The sequence below is a fragment of the Schistocerca nitens genome, chromosome 3 (genome assembly GCF_023898315.1).
Source record: "Schistocerca nitens isolate TAMUIC-IGC-003100 chromosome 3, iqSchNite1.1, whole genome shotgun sequence".
In the NCBI taxonomy this organism is placed as follows: domain Eukaryota; kingdom Metazoa; phylum Arthropoda; class Insecta; order Orthoptera; family Acrididae; genus Schistocerca; species Schistocerca nitens.
Window position 1 is genome coordinate 209,928,009 of NC_064616.1, and position 22,453 is coordinate 209,950,461.

Genomic DNA, 22,453 nt, shown 5'->3' on the forward strand with positions numbered 1-22,453 from the left:
ACATAATTAGCAACCTTTCCACACCAGAATCCTGCATTCAAGTCTGATGTACTCACAAGGTCACTCTTCTTTACGTTCTTGTCAAAAGGGGGTTTCAAGTTGTAAGTATGAAATGTTTCAGCTTACAAGGCAAACTGTTGTAATGAATAATAATCTGCTTTTGTGGTATTAATCAAGTGCATTTGTTTTCTACATTTATACATAAAATGGCTGCAAGTGAACATCTTATTCAGTACTTAAAAAAACCTTTGAAGGAAGCTGCCTATTTACAGCACTCAGCTCAATTTTTTTGTTTTAGTGGAACATACTTAGTATTCATCTAAGTATATCTATGCTACTGAAAGGAAAACTGAACGTACTACAAGAATGGGGAGTTGGTTTAATGATTGAACGTACTACAAGAATGGAGAGCTGATTTAATGATAATATAAATTTTATATACTAGAAAGATCTCCATAGTCTTGGAAGATGCTGCCGTGCCATAGTCCACTGTTTCATGAATTTAATAAAAGGTTTATCACCAGTTGCAAAATAAGCAAAACAGTTAATTTGGTTTAGAGTACATGAGGGCATATGATTTAAAAACTTTTTCTGTATTAATATAAATTTCACTTAAACTAAATGAATAAAATTGTGAAAAGTAATAAACAATGAGTAATGTTATCTTTTTTTAGGTTTACTGCTCTGTCTTCAGCAAAATTAATAGAGGAACAGCAGTAGCAAATACTCTATATAATCAAAAGTATCCAGACACTCCCAAAAACAGATTTTTTTCATATTAGGTGCATTGTGCTGCCACCTACTGCCAGGTACTCCATATCAGCGACCTCAGTAGTCATTAGACATCGTGAGACAGTAGAATGGGGCGCTCCACGGAACTCACGGACTTTGAACGTGGTCAGGTGATTAGGTGTCACTTGTGTCATATGTATGTATGCGAGGTTTCCACATTCCTAAACATCCCTAGGTCCACTATTTCCAATGTGATAGTGAAGCAGATACATGAAGGGACACATACAGCACAAAAGCATACAGGCCAACCTCATCTGTTGACTGACAGAGACCGCTGACAGTTAAAGAGGATTGTAATGTGTAATAGGCAGATATCTATACAGTCCATCACACAGGAATTCCAAACTACATCAGGATCCACTACAAGTACTATGACAGTTAGGCAGGAGTTGAGAAAACTTGGATTTCAGGGTCGAGTGCTGCTCAGAAGCCACACATCACGCCGGTAAATGCCAAACGACGCCTCCCTTGGTGTAAGGAGTGTAAACATTGGACGATTGAACAGTGGAAAAATGTTGTGTGGTGTGACAAATCATGTTACACAATGTGATGATCCAATGGCAGGGTGAGGGTATGGCAAATGCCCAGTGAACGTCATCTGCCAGCGTGTGTATTGCCAACAGTAAAATTCAGAGGCGCTGATGTTATGGAGTGGTCATGTTTTTCATGGAGGGGGATTGCACCCCTTGTTGTTTTGCATGGTACTAACACAGCACAGTCCTAAATTGATGTTTTGAGCACCTTCTTGCTTCCCACTGCTGAAGAGCAATTCGGGGATGGTGATTGCATCCTTTCAACCCAATCCAGCATCTGTTCATAATGCATGACCTGTGGCAGAGTGGTTACACAACAATAACATCTCTGTAATGGACTGGCCTGCTCAGAGTCATGACCTGAATCTTATAGAACACCTTTGGGATGTTTTGGAACGCCGACTTTGTGCCAGGCCTCACCGACCGACATCGATACCTCTCCTCAGTTGAGCACTCCATGTAGAATGGGCTGCCATTCCCCAAGAAACCTTCCGGCACCTGATTGAACGTATGCCTGTGAGAGTGGAAGCTGTCATCAAGGCTAAGGGTGGGCCAGCACCATATTGAATTCCAGTATTACCGATGAAGGGCGCAACGAACTTGTAAGTTATTTTCAGCCAAGTGTCCGGATAAATTTGATCACATATTGCATCTAAGAAGGATGCGGGGAGAAAATACCATATACTTTGATCATGTACATTCATTACCAAGGTACAGTATCATTTTATGGGGAAATGTACATGAGCCGAAAACAATTTTTACAAAACAAAATGCAATTATAAGAATAATAAAACAAGCAAGCAGCACAAAGCCATTCAAGCTTTCTTTAAGGATGTAAAAATCTTATCCCTTCCCTGAATTTATGTATTGGAAGTAGTTGTGCATGTCAAAACATGTACACTGAAAATGAAAACCTTTTTCCTCAAAATAAAATTGTCCATGATTGCAGTACCAGGACAGACAGTGACATACATGTTAGTCACTGCACCATCACATTATGCCTAAAGGGCATATATCATACAGGGACAAAACTATACAACAGATTACCCAGACATATAAAAATCTCTTCCTAAACTACAAAACTTCGAAAGGTCCATGACAGCTTCCTACTGAAAAACTACTTTTATTCAATCTAGCTGTATCTTATGCTTGAAAACATGTCATTCATGCATTCATGCTTTTAACTGCAGAAATATGTTGTAAATACTCAATAATATTTGGACTGATAAGGTAAGGAATGAGGAGGTTCTCCACAGAATCAGCAAGGAGAGAAATGTGTGTTCAACACTGACAAAATGAGGGGACAAGATGATACAACGTCTGTTAAGACACCAGAAAATAACTTCCATGGCACTAGAGAGAGCTGTTGAGGATAAAAACTGTAGAGAAAGACAGAGATTAGACTATACAAGTGATTAATGATACAGGTTGCAGTTGCTACTCTGGGATGAAAAAGTTGGCACAGGAAAGGAATTCATAGTGGGCAACATCGAAACAGTTAGAAGACTGGAGACTGAAAAGAATGTAGTGAAATTTGTAATTATTCACTATGATGATCCAATGAGTTATAAAAATTTAAATGAAACATGTCCAGTAGTTTTAAACCAACAGCTAAAAAGATTTTTCTGTCCAATATCTTCTGCACAGTATATGTACTGGAAAAAGAGATTTCTACAAACAAATAAATAAGTTTTAAAAAATTTGTTGAAGGGACCACCACATCAATCATTTCAAGTCCTTTATGAAAGGTACTTAATACTTGAATGAGGTCTGCTCACCCACGACTCAAATCTAACTTATCATGATCGCAAGCTTAGCAGGGTACCAAAGTTCCAGCTTACTCCATTTGTTCTGACAGCCAGTGTACACATTTGTAGTTTTCAACACAATTACAAAAAGATATTTTTAATAGTTGTGGATGCCTTCCTTCCAGTGGCAGTAGTCAGCAGCACTTCAAACAAATGTGTTAAATCATGGGCTTCTTTGCATCATTTAAAATCTTCATTCTTGTCTTTAATACTGAATGTGCCTTCAAAGCTTAGGAAGAAAATCATTCATTCTTTTTTTTATTTTCAAGAAAGAGATATGTTTGAGAAAATATCATTTGTAACTTTTTGATAAAGGGAAGTGTCATCTCACCACTTTAGCTCCCTGTGAGAGTAACATCATCTCTAAATATTTTTATTCCACTAAATGTAATGTCATGTAAAGGAAATTTTCATAGAAAACAGTCACTAAAGTCATTTTTAGTAATGTGGTATAAAATTATATAAAAATTTAAATGTAAAATATTCAACCATACAGGTGAAAACTATTATATTACATCATTTGCTAGATAGAAAGAAACATTTTCACATTTAAGGCAGCATACAAAATTTCCTATAACTGCATATATAACATTTAGTCCATTTATGAAACTATTGTATGTATTACATACCTCGAGACTGTGCAACTGTGACTTGTGTTGGAAGAAGCAAGTTGTCTAATCCAGGCTTGTCTCTGGCTAAATGATCCATAGATTCTAAAAGATCCATATCTTTGTCTGCTGTGCTGTTAAACAGTACAGGTCTTCGAGGGAAATTGAATTTACGAGGCCGTGTTCCTGCAACAACCAATATGTTTAAAAGTCTGTTGAAATATCAGCAACAGGATAAGGTACAACTTATTTTATCTTCTTAGAGAGTTCCAGGACACAAAGCATTACAATAATTAAATTTTTAGTAGATGTACTTTTTGTTCCAATAGAGCTGTAGTGAGAAGATCCTGCAGGGTGTAGAACATGTCAGAAATACAAGAATATAAAATAAATATTTGCAAAGAAAACAAATATTCTAATTTCCTTCCACAAATCCCAAATGAGGTGGTCCTCTGCAGCAGTGTGTGTGCTGATGTGAAACTTCCAGGCCCCAAACTGTTGGTTTGAAAGGGAGATACATGTTTAATGACAAATTTCATAAAGTGATAAATATATTGGGAAGCAACAGTATTGCTATTTCCCTACACAAGCCTCTTCAGGATGTTCTTGAGTTCACGCCACAAATAATCCTTACTACATGTTTTTGGGTGTGGAAAATTTTAGCTTGGTTTGATCAGTTATTACAAAGTCTTATCCCAAATGACATTACAGAATGAAAGCAAGCACAGTGTGCCAGCGTTTTCCTTTTTATATCACCTATGTCTGACAGCATTTGCATTGAAAACAGAGATTTGTTTAGGCGCTTTCAGGAGTTCTGTGTTATGATCCTCCCTGATGAATTTATTATCAAGCTGTAATCCCAAGAATTTAACACTGTCATCTTACAAGTTCTAAACTGCATGTAGTGTGTTTTTTCAAAGTTTAAAGACAAATAATTGTCTAGGAAATGTCCATGAAAATTTCATTAACTGATCTTTCTATGACTATCCTTGATTTACTATTTATTACAGTGTTTGTCTCATACACAAACAAAACAAACCTGGCATCTCATAATGTTACAGATGAAACGTCACAGATATACTCAAGGAAAAGTAGGAGCTCTAAAATGCAACCTTGTGGGGCACACTTGTAATTAGTTCCCATGTGGTTTTGAAAGGTCACAGATATACTCAAGGAAAAGTAGGAGCTCTAAGATGCAACCCTGTGGGGCACACTTGTAATTAGTTCCCAGTTGGATGATACCTAACAGCTTAATATATGTCTCTTTCCTAACGAGACCCATTGTTCCCTGTTAGAGGTATAGGATTTGAACCATTTGGTAGCATTTACTGTTATGCAATAATATTCTAATTTACTTAAAAGGATATTGTGATTTACACAGTCAAATGCCTTTGATAAATCACAAAATATACCAATTTACTATGTATGAATTAAGTACATTTTTGCTGTATGTGTAGACAGCCTTCTCAATATCAGAACCCTTTAGAGATTCAGTTTGTGACTCTGACAGTATATTATTTGTTATCGGGTAGTTAATATATATTATATTACTTACATCACATTAATACTTGTTCCAGAGATCATGAATTTTGTAATGATATGAAACATGTCAGTTTAACAAAAGTTTTCTTTACGCAATATAATTAACTTTTGTATATAGTTACTACTTCATATTTAAAAATTCATCTATTCAGAAATTCTTTTAATTTGTTTTTAAATGCTAGTAGGCTATTTGTCAGACTTTTAATGCTATTTGGCAAATGACCAAAGATTTTTGTGGCAGCATAATTCACCCCTTTCAGTGTCAAAGTCAGATTTAACCCAGAATAGTGAAGATCATCTTTCTTCTAGTGTTGCAGCAATGCACTTTGCTATTATTTTTGAATTGGGAGGGGTTATTAATAACAAATTTTGTAAGTGCATATATGTATTGTGAAGGTACTGTGAATATCCCAAGTTCCTTAAAGAAATGTCTGCTCCAGCTATTATTCTGATTACACACTTTTGTGCAATGAATACCTTTTCTCTTAATGATGAATTAAACCTAAATATGATGCCATATGAAAGCAGTGAATGGAAACAGGCATAGTAGGCTGATTTACTGATATGTTTATCACCAAAATTTGCAATAAGGAAATGCATCACAGTAGCATGTAAGTACCACCATTATACAATTACAAGCCCATTCTTAAATCTTTCCAATCACACCTCACACAACTTGATAAGCGAATTCACAGGACTGTCTGTAACTGTAGTACATGTTGTAGTAACTCATGGACGTAAGTAGGGACACTAAAGCAATTGTAGTACACATGCCTTCAACTATGCAAGGTGGCCACTACCAACCACCATCACCAGGCCCAATGTGCATACGCAGCACAACACCAGAGACTTCTGATGGGATAGTATCTTTATAAGGGCATGCACGAGCCTCCGGAACCTCAGTTCTTAAATGTGTTCGAGACCTGTAAACTACTTTCATTGTATTCTTGTTAAAGTCTCTCAGTGACCAAGTAAGTTGTATCTGTTTTACAGCCATGTGTTTGCTTGTGTTCCTAATTAGAACACAAGTGGCAACATCGAGAGTCAAATTTTCATGTTCTGGATTCTGTGGTTATTCTGCCATTTGGCTCTTCCATGGAGCCTTTACTCCAGTCACTACTGCAACAACAGCAGTTGCATATGGTTTTGTTGGAACAATTCTTGCCTATGTTGACCTGGGCTCAGCTGCTGGTTGTTCACCCGCTGATACTTCCCACCTATGATGAATTCGTGGAACACTGGGATGCTTATGAGAATAAGCTCTTACAACATTTTGTGACATTCCAGGTGATTGACATGGAGGTCTATAAGGCTTTTTTCTTATCAAGGATACCTCCTCAAACATGTCATGTTCTGTGCCAGTTAGAACCAGTGTCACTTTCTTTTGACACATTGTGTCATTGCTGTTGTATCACCACAAGCGTACGCATGTGGTCACTGCGCACATTCAGTTCTACCAGTGTTACAAACAGCTACTGCAGTTGTATCGAGACCGAGCTTCTCAGTGTCAATCATAAGTGTTGGTTTGTCACAATTAAGTCTCAGGAGTCTGTCTTATGGAGACACCATGGTCAGAGACACAGTCCTATAGATAGGCAGGTGTGTCAATGTGCCTTATGTTAAAAGAGGTTTGAAGTACTGCACAGTTGTTTGAGGTCCCCTGCACCACTGGCTGCCAATTAGAGGCTAGAAGTGATGTTGCCACTGTTGACAGAATGCAGCCCCAGTGCATGGAGCCTAGAGTGCTGGGGAGAAGAAGAGACAGCACCAATACAAACAAGCCAACTGGCCCACCACAGACACATACATTATCAGTGGTAGGAATAGCAAATGCTACTTTTTTCGTGCACCCCTTGTTTCATACAGCATAAGCAGGCAGCCTTCAACAGACAATATTCATCTTGTTACATTGTCGCATTTGCCATTGTCTGGAGCCCAGAAGAAACTATTCATTGAAGTGCAGGTAATGGAAAAGCCATTAGTTCTACAAGTTGACACAGGGGCTGCCATGTTCCTACTTAACTCATAGACTTATACCAGAATAGGGTTCCCACCACTGGCATGCACTGAGTGTCAAATGGTAAGCAACAACAAATAGCAGATTGCTAGTCTCATCACTTCATGGCCGAGACAGTTAACAAGTCACTTATCCATTCCGTTACATACTTGGTGTTTAATGTGTGAGCACAAACGTTTGTTTGGGTTAGATGCCCTTGTTACTTTTGGATTTTCTATTGCAGATGTGGTGCATCTGGTGTCAGATGACGTACCGTATCACAAAATAGGATTCCTTTTGTTCTGGGTTGTCAGATCTGTTTACCTGAGGATTATGTCATGCAAACAATTTCACAGGACACTTCACCCTCAAGTCCTCCACCTGCCTCCATTTTTTTGGGGCACGGGCAGTACCAGTAGCTTTACTCAACCGGGTGAAGACTGAGCTGCATTGGAAGAGATTACACCAATTTCCTCAGGTGAACAAACTACCGCTCAGTGAGCGTAAAGATTCCATCTTGTGAGCTTTGGCTCTGTGATGACATCAATGTCACTAATAATGCACAGGCAATTGTAGCAAAGCAAGCTGGGACCCATTCCCACTTTTTTTGTTATTTGCCCATGTAAGTGATAATTTTTTGGTTTTCTTATTTATAATTAGTGTTAGTGACAGATGTGGTATAAGATGAAGCTGTCATTCTGTGATTCCAAGTATAACACCAGGCACAAGTTTGTTAAATTACATTAATCAGAATAATTTCCTAATTAATTTGAACCATTTCAAGTAATTAATTTCCTAAAGCTCAGTTCAGTTAACTAACAGTAATTATTTCCTATTCCAGTCACACTGTTGACATGTAAAGAGACGTAATTGATATATTACTGATAAATTTAGGAAAATAACCCACAGAAATCCTTAAAGTATTCATGTAGCTTTCTCGTATTCATATGTGCATGTGCATTCAAGTAACTTCCCTTGGCTTGCGCATATGCATAGGTAGCGGGTCAGGCTTGTACGTGAGCGACCGTTTGTAGCTGCAGTTTATGGCGGGTCATGGTCCATCGAACATAGGCCGGTGTGAGGTGGAGCGTACACCATTAAGTTAAGTAGTGATTTTGACTTTGTACATATGTACTGTTTGTGTTTTCGTTTTCTTTTTCGTTTATAAATGTATAGCTATTGTGTTCTTTTAATCATTGACAAAGGTCGTCTTAGGCAATTGTGGGTTTAATTGTTGTTCTGAACAAGGTGTAGTTATCTACGCCGAAACCTGGGTTAACACTTACCACTAGGTGCTTTTTTCGCAATCGAGGCGGTTTTTAGTTTTTTTTTAATATAATTTCCAAAACATGGTAGGAACATCACCACTTAATTAGTTTCCAGGCAATGACAGATTTATTGGTATTGTTTATTTAGCTATTTTTGCAGTTTTCATCATCAAGAAGGCTTATTTCAGTCGAAACTCTTATTGTAACATAAAGTGCAGACCAAAACCAATTTTCGTGCACTATTCAATTAATTTGAGATGTAATATTCTAATTGTAAATTGTCAAAATTACATATTTGCCAATTTGAAACTTTAGTAGGTATTTTTGCAAAGTTATATAAGCACTGTGCCTGAAACCATTTACAGGGCAGTCTGTTCTGAGATTTTGAGAGTTGAAATGGTTTTGGGATTATTGCTGTATACCTTGTATTTAATATAGCCCCACAAAAAGGAGTCACATGTGTTCAGTTCCAGAGAATATGGCAACCAATTGAAGCCCATGCCAGTGGCCTCTGGGTACCCCAGAGCCAGAATGCGGTCCCCAAAGTGCTCCTCCAGGACATCAAACCCTCTCCTACTTCGATGGGGTTGAGCTCCATCTTTCATTAACCACATCTTGTTGAAATCTGGGTCAATTTGGATAATGGGGATAAAATCATTTTCCAAAAGCTTCACGTAGCGTTTCGTAGTCACCATCTCATCAAGGAATATCGCACCGATTATTCTCTAACAGGACATTGCACACCACACAGTTGTCCATTGAGGGTGGTGAAGAGACTTCTCGATTGTGAAATGTGGATCCTCAGTCCCTCAAATAATGTGAAATGGGAATGAAACTATCCTTCCCTGAAATGTGTATAATGGGAAAGTTTGGTGGTGGTGGTGGTGGTTAGTGTTTAACGTCCCGTCGACAACGAGGTCATTAGAGACGGAGCGCAAGCTCGGGTTAGGGAAGGATTGGGAAGGAAATCGGCCGTGCCCTTTCAAAGGAACCATCCCGGCATTTGCCTGAAACGATTTAGGGAAATCACGGAAAACCTAAATCAGGATGGCCGGAGACGGGATTGAACCGTCGTCCTCCCGAATGCGAGTCCAGTGTGCTAACCACTGCGCCACCTCGCTCGGTCGGAAAGTTTGCTAATTAAGATTGAAATGAAATATGTAATGAACTGGAAAATGATTTTCCTTCCTTAATAGTATTATAGTGTTTTTTTTGTATGCTACATAAATTTCTTTGGAGGGAAATTTTTTCTGATGACATGTTTTTCAGATGCAAAGTATGATTTTTTGTGGGACTATATAATATTCAGTCTGTATATCTTATACTGAGGTCTTAAGGGAAGATATGATAACCAGATTAATGTCAAATGTATATGTTGTATTTTTGTAAAAAAGGTTATCTATATATGTATCATACTTTGTGTAAGCTTATGTATATTCTTCATGCTTTGTGTTTGATCACTGAATTTCCCAGTTAACTATTTTCAAAATCTATCTGGTCAGTTGAAAAAAATGGTTCAAATGGCTCTGAGCACTATGGGACTTAACATCTGAGGTCATCAGTCCCCTTGAACTTAGAACTACTTAAACCTAACTAACCTAAGGACATCACACACATCCATTCCCGGGGCAGGATTAGAACCTGCGACTGTAGCAGTCGTGCAGTTCCGGACTTAAGCGCCTAGAACCGCTCGGCCACCACGGCTGGCTGGTCAGTTCAATGAGGGGGTCATGTAGCAAAGCAAGCTGGGATCCATTCCCATTTTGTTTTGTTATTTGCCTCCTTAAATGATGAATTTTTTCTTCCTTAATTATCATTAGTCTTAGTGAGAGATGTGCCATAGGATAAAGCTGTCATTCAGTTATTCTTTACATTAGTCAGAATAATTTCCTGATTGATATGAACCATTTCAAGTAATTAGTTTTGCCACAGCTCATTTCAGTTACATAACAGTAATTATTTCCTATTCCAGTCACATTGTGACATGTAAAGAGATGTAATTACTATATTACTGATAAATTTAGGAAAATAACCTATAGAAGTCCTTAAAAGTATTCATGTAGCTGATTTCCAAAACATGGTAGGAACAGCACCACTTCAATTAGTTTCCAGGAAATTAACAGTTTTATGTATGATATTATTTATTTAGCTGTTTTTGCAGTTTTCATCATCAAGAAGGCTTATTTCAGTATAAACTCTTATTGTAACATAATGTTCAGAGCAAAACCAATTTTCCTGCACTATCCAATAAGTTTGAGATGTAAGATTCTAATTGCAGATTATAAAAATTATGTATTTGACAATGTGAAACTTCAGTAGATATTTTTGCAAAGCTATATAAACACTGTGCCTGAAGCCATTTACAGGGCAGTCTGTTCCAAGATTTTGAGAGTGGAACTCGTGTTGGTCAAAACAGCAATAATGTAATGGTGGAATGATGTGGTGTTGTGAATAAGTAAACAGACAGTGAAGTAGAACAGTTAACAATGACTGCTGAGCGACTATAATATTAAAGTGCCGCACATATCATTCATCGGAGTGAGACTGTTGCAGGTCTGTTAGATTTTACTGCAGAGTGACTATTGTTGTATAATTAGAAGGTGCAGTAGGTGCATACCTCGTAAATGAGACTTAGTTACATAATTAATACATGGACTGGCCGTAACTGATTCAGTGACAGGTGTCTGTCGTTTATGGAAATAAACCAGTGAAACCAAATATGTGTTGTGTGTCAACCACATCATTTGATGTAGATGTGCTCTACCCACCGACATTTACAGCCAATTTTTCACCGTGATCACTGCCACCAAGGAACTACAAGCTGATTTATGACCAGGTATGTCACACAGTTATAGGCACTTACCCCTTATCACCGAGCGAGGTGGCGCAGTGGTTAGACACTGGACTCGCATTCGGGAGGACGACGGTTCAATCCCGCGTCCGGCCATCCTGATTTAGGTTTTCCGTGATTTCCCTAATTCGCTCCAGGCAAATGCCAGGATGGTTCCTCAGAAAGGGCACGGCCGACTTCCTTCCCCATCCTTCCCTAATCCGATGAGACCGATGACCTCACTGTCTGGTCTCCTTCCCCAAACAACCCAACCCCAACTTACCCCTTACTACACCTGGAGTAGTTGCTCACAAATTTACCTGTGGATCAATTCTTTTTAAAAACTGACTTTGCCGAAGTCTACCTTCACATTCCCTTGGATGAGGCATCAAAACATGTGCTTGTGGTTAACATGCCTTTTGGCCTCTATCAGTATCAACAGCTGATGTTTGTGATCACTAGAGCACCTGCCATCTTTCAAAATTTTTAGAGCAGGTGACAATGATTGTACATCTCTGCATTAACTATCTTGATGACAATGTCACAAAGGGTGCTAACTCAAAGGATCACCCATGTAACCTCTATTCTTTTTTTACTATTCTACAGACTGTTCTACAGATTTCTATTGTTTGATTTCAGTCATGAAATTTTCCAGTGGGGTGTGTCCAGTGGAATAACATGTCACCATCATTATGGCTTTGCTCATCTGTCTAATCTGCGAGAACTTCAGGCATTCTTCAACAAAGTGGTGTGCAATCACAAGTTTATTCCCATAGCAGCTACTGTCATAAAACCCTCCCATGTGTTGCTTCGGAAAAGTACTCCTTTTGTTTATTTGCAGCTTGTGATCATGCTTTGTGCAGCTCTGTAATGTGTTTTGTAACATTTCAAAATGGCAAGCATCTGTTCCTGGCCACAGACACATCACAGTGTGGAGGTGGTCCTAGTCTATTTCATTCAGATGGCTCTAAACAGCCTATTGCCTTTGGATTGAAAACAGTCATTTCCGTTCAGCAGTACTGTTATCAGGTGCAAAAAAAAAGCTCTTTCTGTTGTCTATGCCTTAAAAAGATTCATGTGGTTTTATATGGTGCAAAATTTCATTTAATTAATGAGGGTTGGGGTTGGGTTGTTTGGGGGGAAGAGACCAAACAGTGAGGTCAACAGTCTCATCAGATTAGGGAAGGATGAGAAAGGAAGTCGGCCGTGCCCTTTCAAAGGAACCATCCCGGCATTTGCCTGGAGCGATTTAGGGAAATCACGGAAAACCTAAATCAGGATGGCCGGACGCAGGATTGAACCATGTCCTCCCGAATGCGAGTCCAGTGTGCCACCTCGCTCGGTATTTAATTAATGACCATAAGCCTTTGGTTTCCCCGTTTTTCCCTCTTTACCAGACAAAGCCACTGATCATCTTCAGTGTTGGGCTCTATTTTTATCCCAGTACAATTATGAGAGCCATTTTTGTCCCAAATTGCAGCATGCAAATGTGTATGCTCTTTCCCTGCTCTCCATAGGCCTGACCCCTTGTTTGATAGGAGGAACTGCTTCGTTTGCAACTGGATATGGAGGCAAGGCACATGGTGGATGGCTTCCCCATCACCAGTTCCTGTACTGCCTCTGCTGTGGCAGAGGATCCAATGCTCCAGCAGGTCGTATGCATGATATAACATGGGTGACCCAACCATCCACCAGGCTGTGCATTGTGTGTCGTCTTGGATGGTGTTATTCTCCTGTCGATGGGAGAGTTTACTCCCAGTGTCATAGTTTCTGTGGCTCTGCAGTGGGAGGTCCTTCACTTATCACATCACGGTCACTGTGGGACCTCTCACGCAAAACTGTTGGTGTGCCACCATATGTTTTAGCTGGACATCGATTGGGAGGTAGAACATCTTGTTACGGCCTGTAGCAAGTGTTAGTCAACAGGTGGCACTGAGCACTGTTTTTTCACCATGGCCAGCCAGCTTTGGGAAAGAGTCCTCATTGATTTTGCTAGCCCTTTTGAAGACTCTTTCTGGTTATTGCCAATTGATGTTTTTTCTCATATTCGTCATGTCGTTTATTGTCCATCTGTGACAGTATACACAACTGTCAAGACTCTGTCAAAGGCATTCTTCATAGACGGCTTGCCTTGCACCCTAGTTTCAGACAATGGTCCTCAGTTCATGGCACAGTCTTTCAAGGACTTCAGTACACACAATGGCATTCATCATGTCATAGCATCTCCCTTCCATCTTCAGTCAAAGCAGAATGTTGTGCCTGAACATTTGAAATGCAGATGCACAAGTACGTAGATTTCCTGGGTGAGGAGTCTCTCACATTTTTTTAAGCTCTTACAGAATGACACAAATTGGGGCCAAGAGTCTTTCTGAGCTCCTGCATAGCCATCAGCTGCAGATGCTGCTCAATATCTTGGTGTTGGACGGCACTCTCACCAGATTCTGGCAATTGTCCACAGCCAGCACAGTCACCGCATCTTCACGGTTCACACTGCAGATTGACTCGTGGCATGCCTTTGGAATTGGTTGTGTCCTGGGATGCATGCAGGCCCCCATCCCACCTCATTCTTCATTGGCCCTGGTTGTTCCGGGGGTCAAACATGCCTGGTCATACCCACCAGTCCCAGCAATTGGGGCTTTGTCAGCACTGACAGCAGGTTTCCTTCCTACAGCCAGTACTGCCACCTCTCACGGAGGTGGGCAGGCACTACTGTCAGTGGGGGCAGAAACCAGATTTCCACTGCCAGAGCCTTCAGTCTGCCATCATTGCTGTCTATTCCGGCACCTCCCCTCATAGACTCTGACTTCCAGATGATTCCTGAACCTGACCTCCATTCACCAGTCCTGCCCACCAGTCACCCTACGGTCCTCAGACCGTGTGGGTGCTCTCATCCCACTAACTTCCATCTGTAGACCCTGGTCCAGGTGGATCACGAACTTCTCAAGCCTTTAGCTGCTGCCCTGACATGACTGCAGACACCATTGACGTCTCTTCAGTCACACCACCATGTACGGTACAGCAACGCTTGGCCTCCCCACCCTTCCAAGGAAGGGGGAGTGTAGTAACTCGCTAGTTACAACAGCTACTGCCCACAGTTGGGCCAATACACTATGGTGGCAAGCATAGTGCACATTGACACTCCAATAGTACACTCACAACTACCCGAGGCAGCCACTAGGGGCAAAACAGTCATTGAGCACTGTCACCAAGTCCACTATGCACACACAGCACTACACCATGTGAGACAGCGTCTTTATAATGGAATTTGCAGATCCCCACAGTTGTTAAATGTGTTCAAGACATGTAAATCACTTTCATTGTATTCTTGTTGATGTCACTCCACAACCCAGTAAATTGTATCTCTTTTGTGGCTGTGTGTTTCCTTGTGTTCCTAGTTACAACACTTGTTATACAGTATCACAATCACATGAGAAAATTTGTGGGTACTATAATTCTTGTAAGAAAATTACATTTTCTCTCACACTGCAAAACATCATAAAAATTGAGTAGTATCCTTTTTCATCATGAGGACAGAATTGTTACAGCAAGGAAAACACGTATTTATTACTAAGGGGTTATAGCCAATTTACATAGCAAAAGGTGGATGTTTGAAAAAGATTCTATACCTCAAAATAATGATCTATCAAAAACAGTATAATATCTGCAAACAGAACACAGAACATTTAATTTTTTTTTTTTTTTTTTTTTTGCTAGTTGTACTGCACACAGTCTGGCATAGTCAGTCACCAGTCGGAGTGCTGCCGATGGCCAGTTCAAGCCCAGTCATCAGCAATCATTTTTTATTTAGTATTTATCATTTCTGGAAGGTTCTCAAAATTCATTATATTTGTAATATCTAAAATCTTCAATGTTTGTATAAACAGCTGCACTCCCTGTCCAGCAGGAGCTCAGTTCTGTTCTGTCTTTACATCGGTTTTCATAATAAGCATACTTTCAGTGTTAAGTGTCATATTTCACTGAAGATGCTACTTTCACATTTTCACTTCACTGTGGTCGCAACACGAGACTGTTTGACACAAACACTAGGTACTTCAAAACGTCTACATCACAACGAGGCCAGACTCGGCAGCCGGAGATGGCAGTCACGTGTGAGCAAGTTGTGTGTGTGTGTGTGTGTGTGTGTGTGTGTGTGTGTGTGTGTGTGTGTGTGTGTGTGTGTGTGTTGTCTAATTCTGAGGAAGGTCTTTTCACTGAAAGCTCAATCTTTTTGTTGTGCCTGTCTGGAACTCAACGTCTCCACTATATGGTGAGCAGCATTCTATCCTTTTCATAATTCCCTGTGACCAGTAGATTAGCTTCCAGATTGCATTAGTGTTGTCTGTGTTTAATGTTGCCACCAGGCCTAGTGAGGTATATAAGGGGTGTAAAGTGTGGCAGATGTCGAATGATCACTGTAAAGGACACAGAGAGGCAATGTATTTGTGACAGATGGCATTTCGAGCACCTCACAGCGTTCGAAAGGGACTTCATTGTGGGTGTCCATTTAGCTGGCCAGTCAAGTCATGCAATATTCAGATTTTTGGTGCACTGAGACATGACTGTGGCCCAATGTTGGACCATATGGGAACATGGGGGTGAGCGTATTTCTTGTTGACCTTCCAACTGACCAAATCTGACCACCACAAGGAAGGACTGCCCTACTGTGTACCAGGCACGACATAACCCATTCGCATCTGTGCCTGCCATCGAAGAACTTGTATTGAACCCCTGTGACATTCTACATTATCCGACATTATCAGTCAGAGTCTAGCAGCAGCAGAATCGTAGTTTAGCACTACCCCAGACTATGACCGTTATTGGGTATGGAGGCAACATGGAGAGAGGGCCCATTCTCGGCATGTTTCAGAGAGGAGCAATAATGTTACTCCTGGCATCATGGAGTGAGGAGCCGTCACTTATGACCTCAGGTGACAGCTGGTACGGACTGAGGCACAGTGGTATGTCACAAACACCCTGCATTCTCGTGTGTTACCTCACGTGCGACGGTATTGTTTTGCTGTTTTACAACAGGCCAATATTTGTCTACACACAGCATGTTTCTGTGTGATCTGTCTGGGTTATTTTGAAGTATTTCCATTGCCAGCAAGATCCCCAGATCTACTACTTATAGAAAATGTACGAGACCAGTTTAGATGTCAGTTCTGTTCCAGTGCCAGTATCGATGGTATCAAGGACTAGTTACAACAGTTATGGGCCAACAAGCCTCAGAAGAGAAGACAACAGCTTTCAACACATTTCCGAATTGAAACAGTACACCCAGAGATGGTGTAATGTCTAACTGATAAGTGGGCTCATACTGCAAAAATGTATGTAAATTTTATTTGATTTTGTAATCACTGAAATAATGCTGCATGCCATCTCAATCGGTGAAGTTTTACTTCAGTTCCTCCTCCCCTTCTGGGTGCTTCACTCAACAGCTGTTTGGTTTATCCTGAAAGTGTTTCAGCACATCACATGAAAACCTGTATGGAATCTCTAGCAGCAGTAGGTTTTAAATTTCATGAAAATTCTTCCTCCAGAGTATTAAGTGCAATGAAAATTACCTTATAGACATAGGATAAACAGCTTAGTTTTGGAAAAACTTACATAGAACACTATCTGTGTCATTACAACTGTTATCTTATTTACATATCTTTCTCATCTAGCTGACTATCTTCTATGAATTACTGTTCTGTTTCATTATATTTGTTCCCATTTGGCAAGATTTCCAGAGACACCTACGATTCTGTCACTGTTCCTTGGTACATCCTCTCTCTTCCTTTTTTAAAAATTTAAATATGAGAAATGAATAAGCTTCTACAGCAGCAAATTGCTATACAGCATACAGTAAATTAAATTATCATTTAATATGAGGGGTATTCATAAAGTTTAGCTATCACCCCCTAAAGAATAAAGTTACGTGATTATTGCCCATGAGGACCTGTTTCTCACTGTTTGGACTGCTCCTGCCTCTTTGTGTTGATGTAATCTCAACTACAATACAGATATTGTATGTGTCACTAAAGCACAGCCTTACAGCAGCCAATCTGCCCAGCTAGGGTCCTGGATATGTAACAGCTGTCAAAGAAGAAAATAATTTTATATTTATCTTCAGGCATAAAATCCAAGAAACCTCCTGTTGTACTTATCTTATGTTTTAAGATGGTTCTTTTAAAGAGTTCTACTATCAACCTCCAGGAGCTGTGAGTAAATGGACTGATAGCCACAGAGAGTTCTGTGTGATATTTTCTTTTATTTTCACTATTTCTAGGAAAAGACTTAATACAATACACTTTCTTTCTCTGTTTTTCCATCTCATAGTATTTTAATGTATTCAGGCATCAGTTTCAAAGTACTTGAGAGTGAAACTTCCTGGCAGATTAAAATTGTGTGCCACACTGGGACTTGAACTTGTGATCTTTGCCTTTTGTGGACAAGTGTCTACCAACTGGGTTACCCATGCACATCTCATGACCTGTCCTCACAGCTTTACTTCCATCAGTATCTCATCTCCTACTTTCCAAACTTTACAGAAGCTTTCCTGCAAAATTTTCAGGACAAGCACTCCTGTAAGAAGGGATATTGTGGAGACATGTCCTAGCCACAGCCTGGCAGATGTTTCCGGAATGAAAGTCACTCTACAGCAGAGTGTGATATGACATTTCCTGGCAGATTAAAATTGTGCACTGGATCGAGACTTGAACGTGGGACTTACTGCCACCCCATTTCCGCTATCCTGTTTTTCTTCTCTTCTGCCTTGAGAAGTGTCAGAATATCATTCTGATGCTATGGAAAACACATTTTGATACCACCTGTGCTGTGACTACTTTATGTGTGATAATAAACATCATTTCTTGCTGCAATGAACCTTAGTCTAGCTCCATGAAAGTTTGATTTTTGGCTCTAAATTTTGATTTGTGTCCAGGCAGATCTTAACCACTATGGTTACCGGTGCTCATACCCAGACTTGCAAGGTCATCATAACATTGTAGGGGCCATTTAGAAAATGACCACAAGGGACCATCAATTTATTTCTAAGGTTACAAAACAATAAATTCTCATTTTCTCTTTAATTTTCTTGTAAAGTTCACTTCAGTACCCAATTGCCCTATTGCTTTGTAGCACTGTCCCCCAAGATTTCCTCTAATGCTAGTCATACAAGAGTTGCTGCTGTCATGGAGGGCTGATATCACTACCACATACATCCAGCCACAATCTGAGCAGCTACAAGTCATTGTTCAGGCTAGTCCAAAAAATTATTATTGGATGTACTAGCTCATCTGGAAAATACAGCCTTTCAGGCTCCTGTTAACCCAAGCTATACAGAATGTGCAGATCATCTAGCCAGTCTCGGGGATAATGCATTATTTCTAAATTTTTTCCACTTAAATTTTCATCTGCAGTATTTGAGTACAATTCATTCTATATCTACATCTATAATCCTTAAGCCACCTCACTGAGTACTGTGGAAGGTACTTTGTGTACCAGTGTGACTCCCCCTTTCATCGTTCCAGTCATGAATGGTTTTTGGGAAGAATGATTGCTGGTAAGCCTCCCTATGGCCTCATATCTCTCTGTTTTTATCATCATTGTCTTTTCACAAGATATACATAGGAGGAAGGAAAATATTGGTTGACTTCTCCAGAAATGTACAATCTTTGAACTTTAAGAGTAAACCACACCATGATGCAGAAAGCCTCTCATGCAGCACCTGACACTGGAGTTGGCAGAGCATCTCTGTGAGTATTCCACATTTACTAAATGAACCTTTAAAGAAACGTGCTGCTCTTCTTTGGGTATTCTCTATTTCCTTTGTTTGTCCCTTACGGTATGGATCTGAGACTGGTGAGAAATATTCAAGTATTGGTTGAACAAGTGTTTCGTATGCTAACTCCTTTGTTGAAGTACTACATTTCCTGAGGATTCTTCCAACAAATCTCTGTCTGACATCTGCCTTGCTTGTCCCATACACATGCTCAGAGATATTTTATGGAAGTAACTGCCTCCAGTGATTGTTCTGCAAATCTTGTAATCATACAGTAATGGATCTTTTGATCTATGTATGTGCAATACATTACAGTTGTTTATGTTGAGAGACAATAGCCACTCCCTGCATCAAGTATCAATCACCTGCAGGTCTTCTTGCATTTCACCACAATCCACCAGCACAGAAACTTCTCTGTATACAACAGCATCATCCGTGAAAAACTTCATGGAAATTCTGATGTTATCCACTAGGTCATTTACATATAATTTGAATAGTAATGGTCCTATAACACTCCCTTGGAGTACGCCCAAAGTTACTTTTATATTGGAAGATTTCTCTCTGTTGAGAATGACATGGTGTTTTCTGTTTCCTGGAATCCCTATAAGCCATCACAGAGTTGGCCTGATATTCTGCATATCTTGTTCATTAGGCGGCAGTGCCAAACTGTGCCGAACACCTTCTGGAAGTCAAGGAACACGGCATCCCTCTGTGCACCTGTGTCTACTGCTTTATGGGTCTCATGACTGAGCAAAGTGAACTGGGTTTCACACGATCATTGTTTTCTGAACCGATGATGATTCCTACAAAAGAGATTTTCCGTATCCTGAAATGTCATATTACATGGGAACAAAACATGTTCCAAAATTCTACAACAGACCAACATAAGAGATACAGACTTATAGCTCCAATCATTAGGAATGCTTTACTCCCCCACAGACTTAAAGTCTGGTAGAAGAGGGGCAAGTTCTTTCACAGACTCTATGTAGAATCGAATTGGTATATCATCATGTCCAGTGGATTTTCCTTTGTTGAGCAGTTTCAGTTCCCTTTCTACCCCTTGTTCAATTATTTCAATATCTGTAATTTTTTTGTTTGTGTGACAATTTAAAAGAGGAACTACAGTGTGATACACCTCCGTGAAACAGCTTCAGAAAAAGATGTTTGGTATTTTGGCCTTTTCTGTGTCATCTTCCATTTCAGCGCCATTATGGTCACAGAATGCTGAACAAATGGCTTCAATCCATTTACTGATTTAACATAAGACCAAAACATCCTAGGATTTAATGTCAAGACAGTGAACAGAATTGTGTTTCAAATTCATTGAATGCTTCATGCATGGTCCTCTTTTTCAATTACCTGTTCTACACAAGCTGAGTTGAAAAGTTCAGACCTTTCGTCACCAGCAGATCTAAGATGTTACCTTCAAGAGTCAGTTCTGTGATTAACTACTGAAAGTAATTTTTGAATAAGGCACAATTGCACATGATTCACTGACCCTACTACCCACACTAATCACTTGAGACTGCCAGTGTATAGTTGGTAAGTAGAAATCTCCACCTGAAACTATAACATGACCAGGAAATTTACACATATTTTCCATCTTACCTCTCAAATGTTCTGCCACTACTACTGCTGACGTAAGGGGTCCATAAAAGCAGCTGATGAATTTTACCACTTATCTTCACTTAAATTATTTGCATTCATCTGTCTCTTTCCTCTATCTATCTCATTACATAGTACTGTGTTTTTTGTGGCTCTAAATATGGCTCTACCACCAGCATTCAGCCTATCTTTGTGATACACACTACAGTTGGAGTTTTGAATTTCGTTGTTATTAACATTTGGTTCAAGCCAGTTTTCTGTCCCTACTATTATGTGGGCATTGTTACCATTTGTAAGTGGAACTAGTTCTAGGAGCTTTCTATAGACACTTCTGTACTTAACTAATATTATATTAACATTTTTTTTCTCTGATTTTCTATGGTGAATGCAACCTGTCTGGAATTGTAATGCATCTTATTGGGCCTGTGTTGGAATTTCTCTATCCTAAAGAACCCACATGAACACATCACATATACTATGCTACCTGAATAACCACTTCCTGAATGAAATGCATGCCTGACCTACATTTCCCCACCAAATAGCAGCGATCGGAAAATCTGCATCTAAGATTGTCACAGAATCATTTCAGCCTCTGATTTCAGCCTTCCCCTCAGCTACAAACCAGAAGACTGTGATCGGTTCTGAGAACAGTCTGCAACACAATAGCTCTTCTACTCCATGAGTGAGACTATCTGTCTACACCAAATCAGCATGGGGCTTCATCATCCACCTAATACTGAAGCTCCAAATGGCAAGCAACATCACCTTCTGCACTTGTCCAGAAGGTCAAAACTGGCTCTGAGCACCATGGGACTTAACATATGAGGTTATCAGTCCCCTGTCCAGAAGAGTGGTAACAGTCCCAACATGTGAGGTATCCCAGGCTGGCACAGACAAGCTTTCAGCAGTGAGCAATAACTCATATCTGATTGTGAGGCATAAGGTGACAGGTGTGTGGCCAGTAACCACTTTTGCCTGCCACTCAAAGATTCACAAACCCGCCACTGTTTGCTGATCACTGCCACATAAGTGCTGACCAGTTGGGATGAGCAAATCAGAAGGCACAGTGACATCAGGAATTCCAGGCAACATTTTAGGATCCGGAGCTGCCAAAGGAGTTGTCTCAGGTGCCCCAATGCCATCATAGTCCAGAACAGCAACCTGAAGCCCTGTCAGTCCTGGCCAACACAGCTTCCAGCTGTTTACAGACAGTGGCCCAAACACTAGTTGGGTGGTTGGTTGGTTGATTTGGGGGAGCAAACAGCAAGGTCATCAGTCCCATCGGATTAGGGAAGGATGGGGAAGGAAGACAGCCATGCACTTTCAAAGGAACCATCCCAGAATTTTCCCGAATCAATTGCGCGAAATCACAGAAAACCCAAATCAGGATGGTCAGATGCAGGTCTGCATTGTCATTGTCCTGAATTTGAGTCCAGTGCACTAACCACTATATCACCTCACCTGGTGTAAACACTAGTCTACACAATAAAGTGCACACTTTAATTCACTTCACAGAAGATACACTAAATACTGTGTATAAAACAGAAGCTGCTACTGCTTCAAGTGCATCCTCTTGGCTCTGAAACAGCCACTACTCTGACTGTGTGAGCACTCTACCCAGTGGTCACAAGATTCAAACAGAATCACATGACATTGTGGCCATATAAGATCACCATTTCATCAGATGTCTTTTATTCCCATTAAGT

At 40.1% G+C, this 22,453-nt stretch overlaps 1 protein-coding gene across 1 annotated transcript in view; it reads right to left on the bottom strand.

The window, feature by feature from the left end:
* Positions 1-22,453, bottom strand: part of LOC126248161 (uncharacterized) — a 513,313-nt gene that overhangs the window by 11,508 nt on the left and 479,352 nt on the right. The window contains exon 18 of the mRNA XM_049948909.1: positions 3,763-3,927. Coding sequence (XP_049804866.1) covers positions 3,763-3,927 — 165 coding nt within the window. The remainder of the gene's footprint in view (positions 1-3,762; positions 3,928-22,453) is intronic.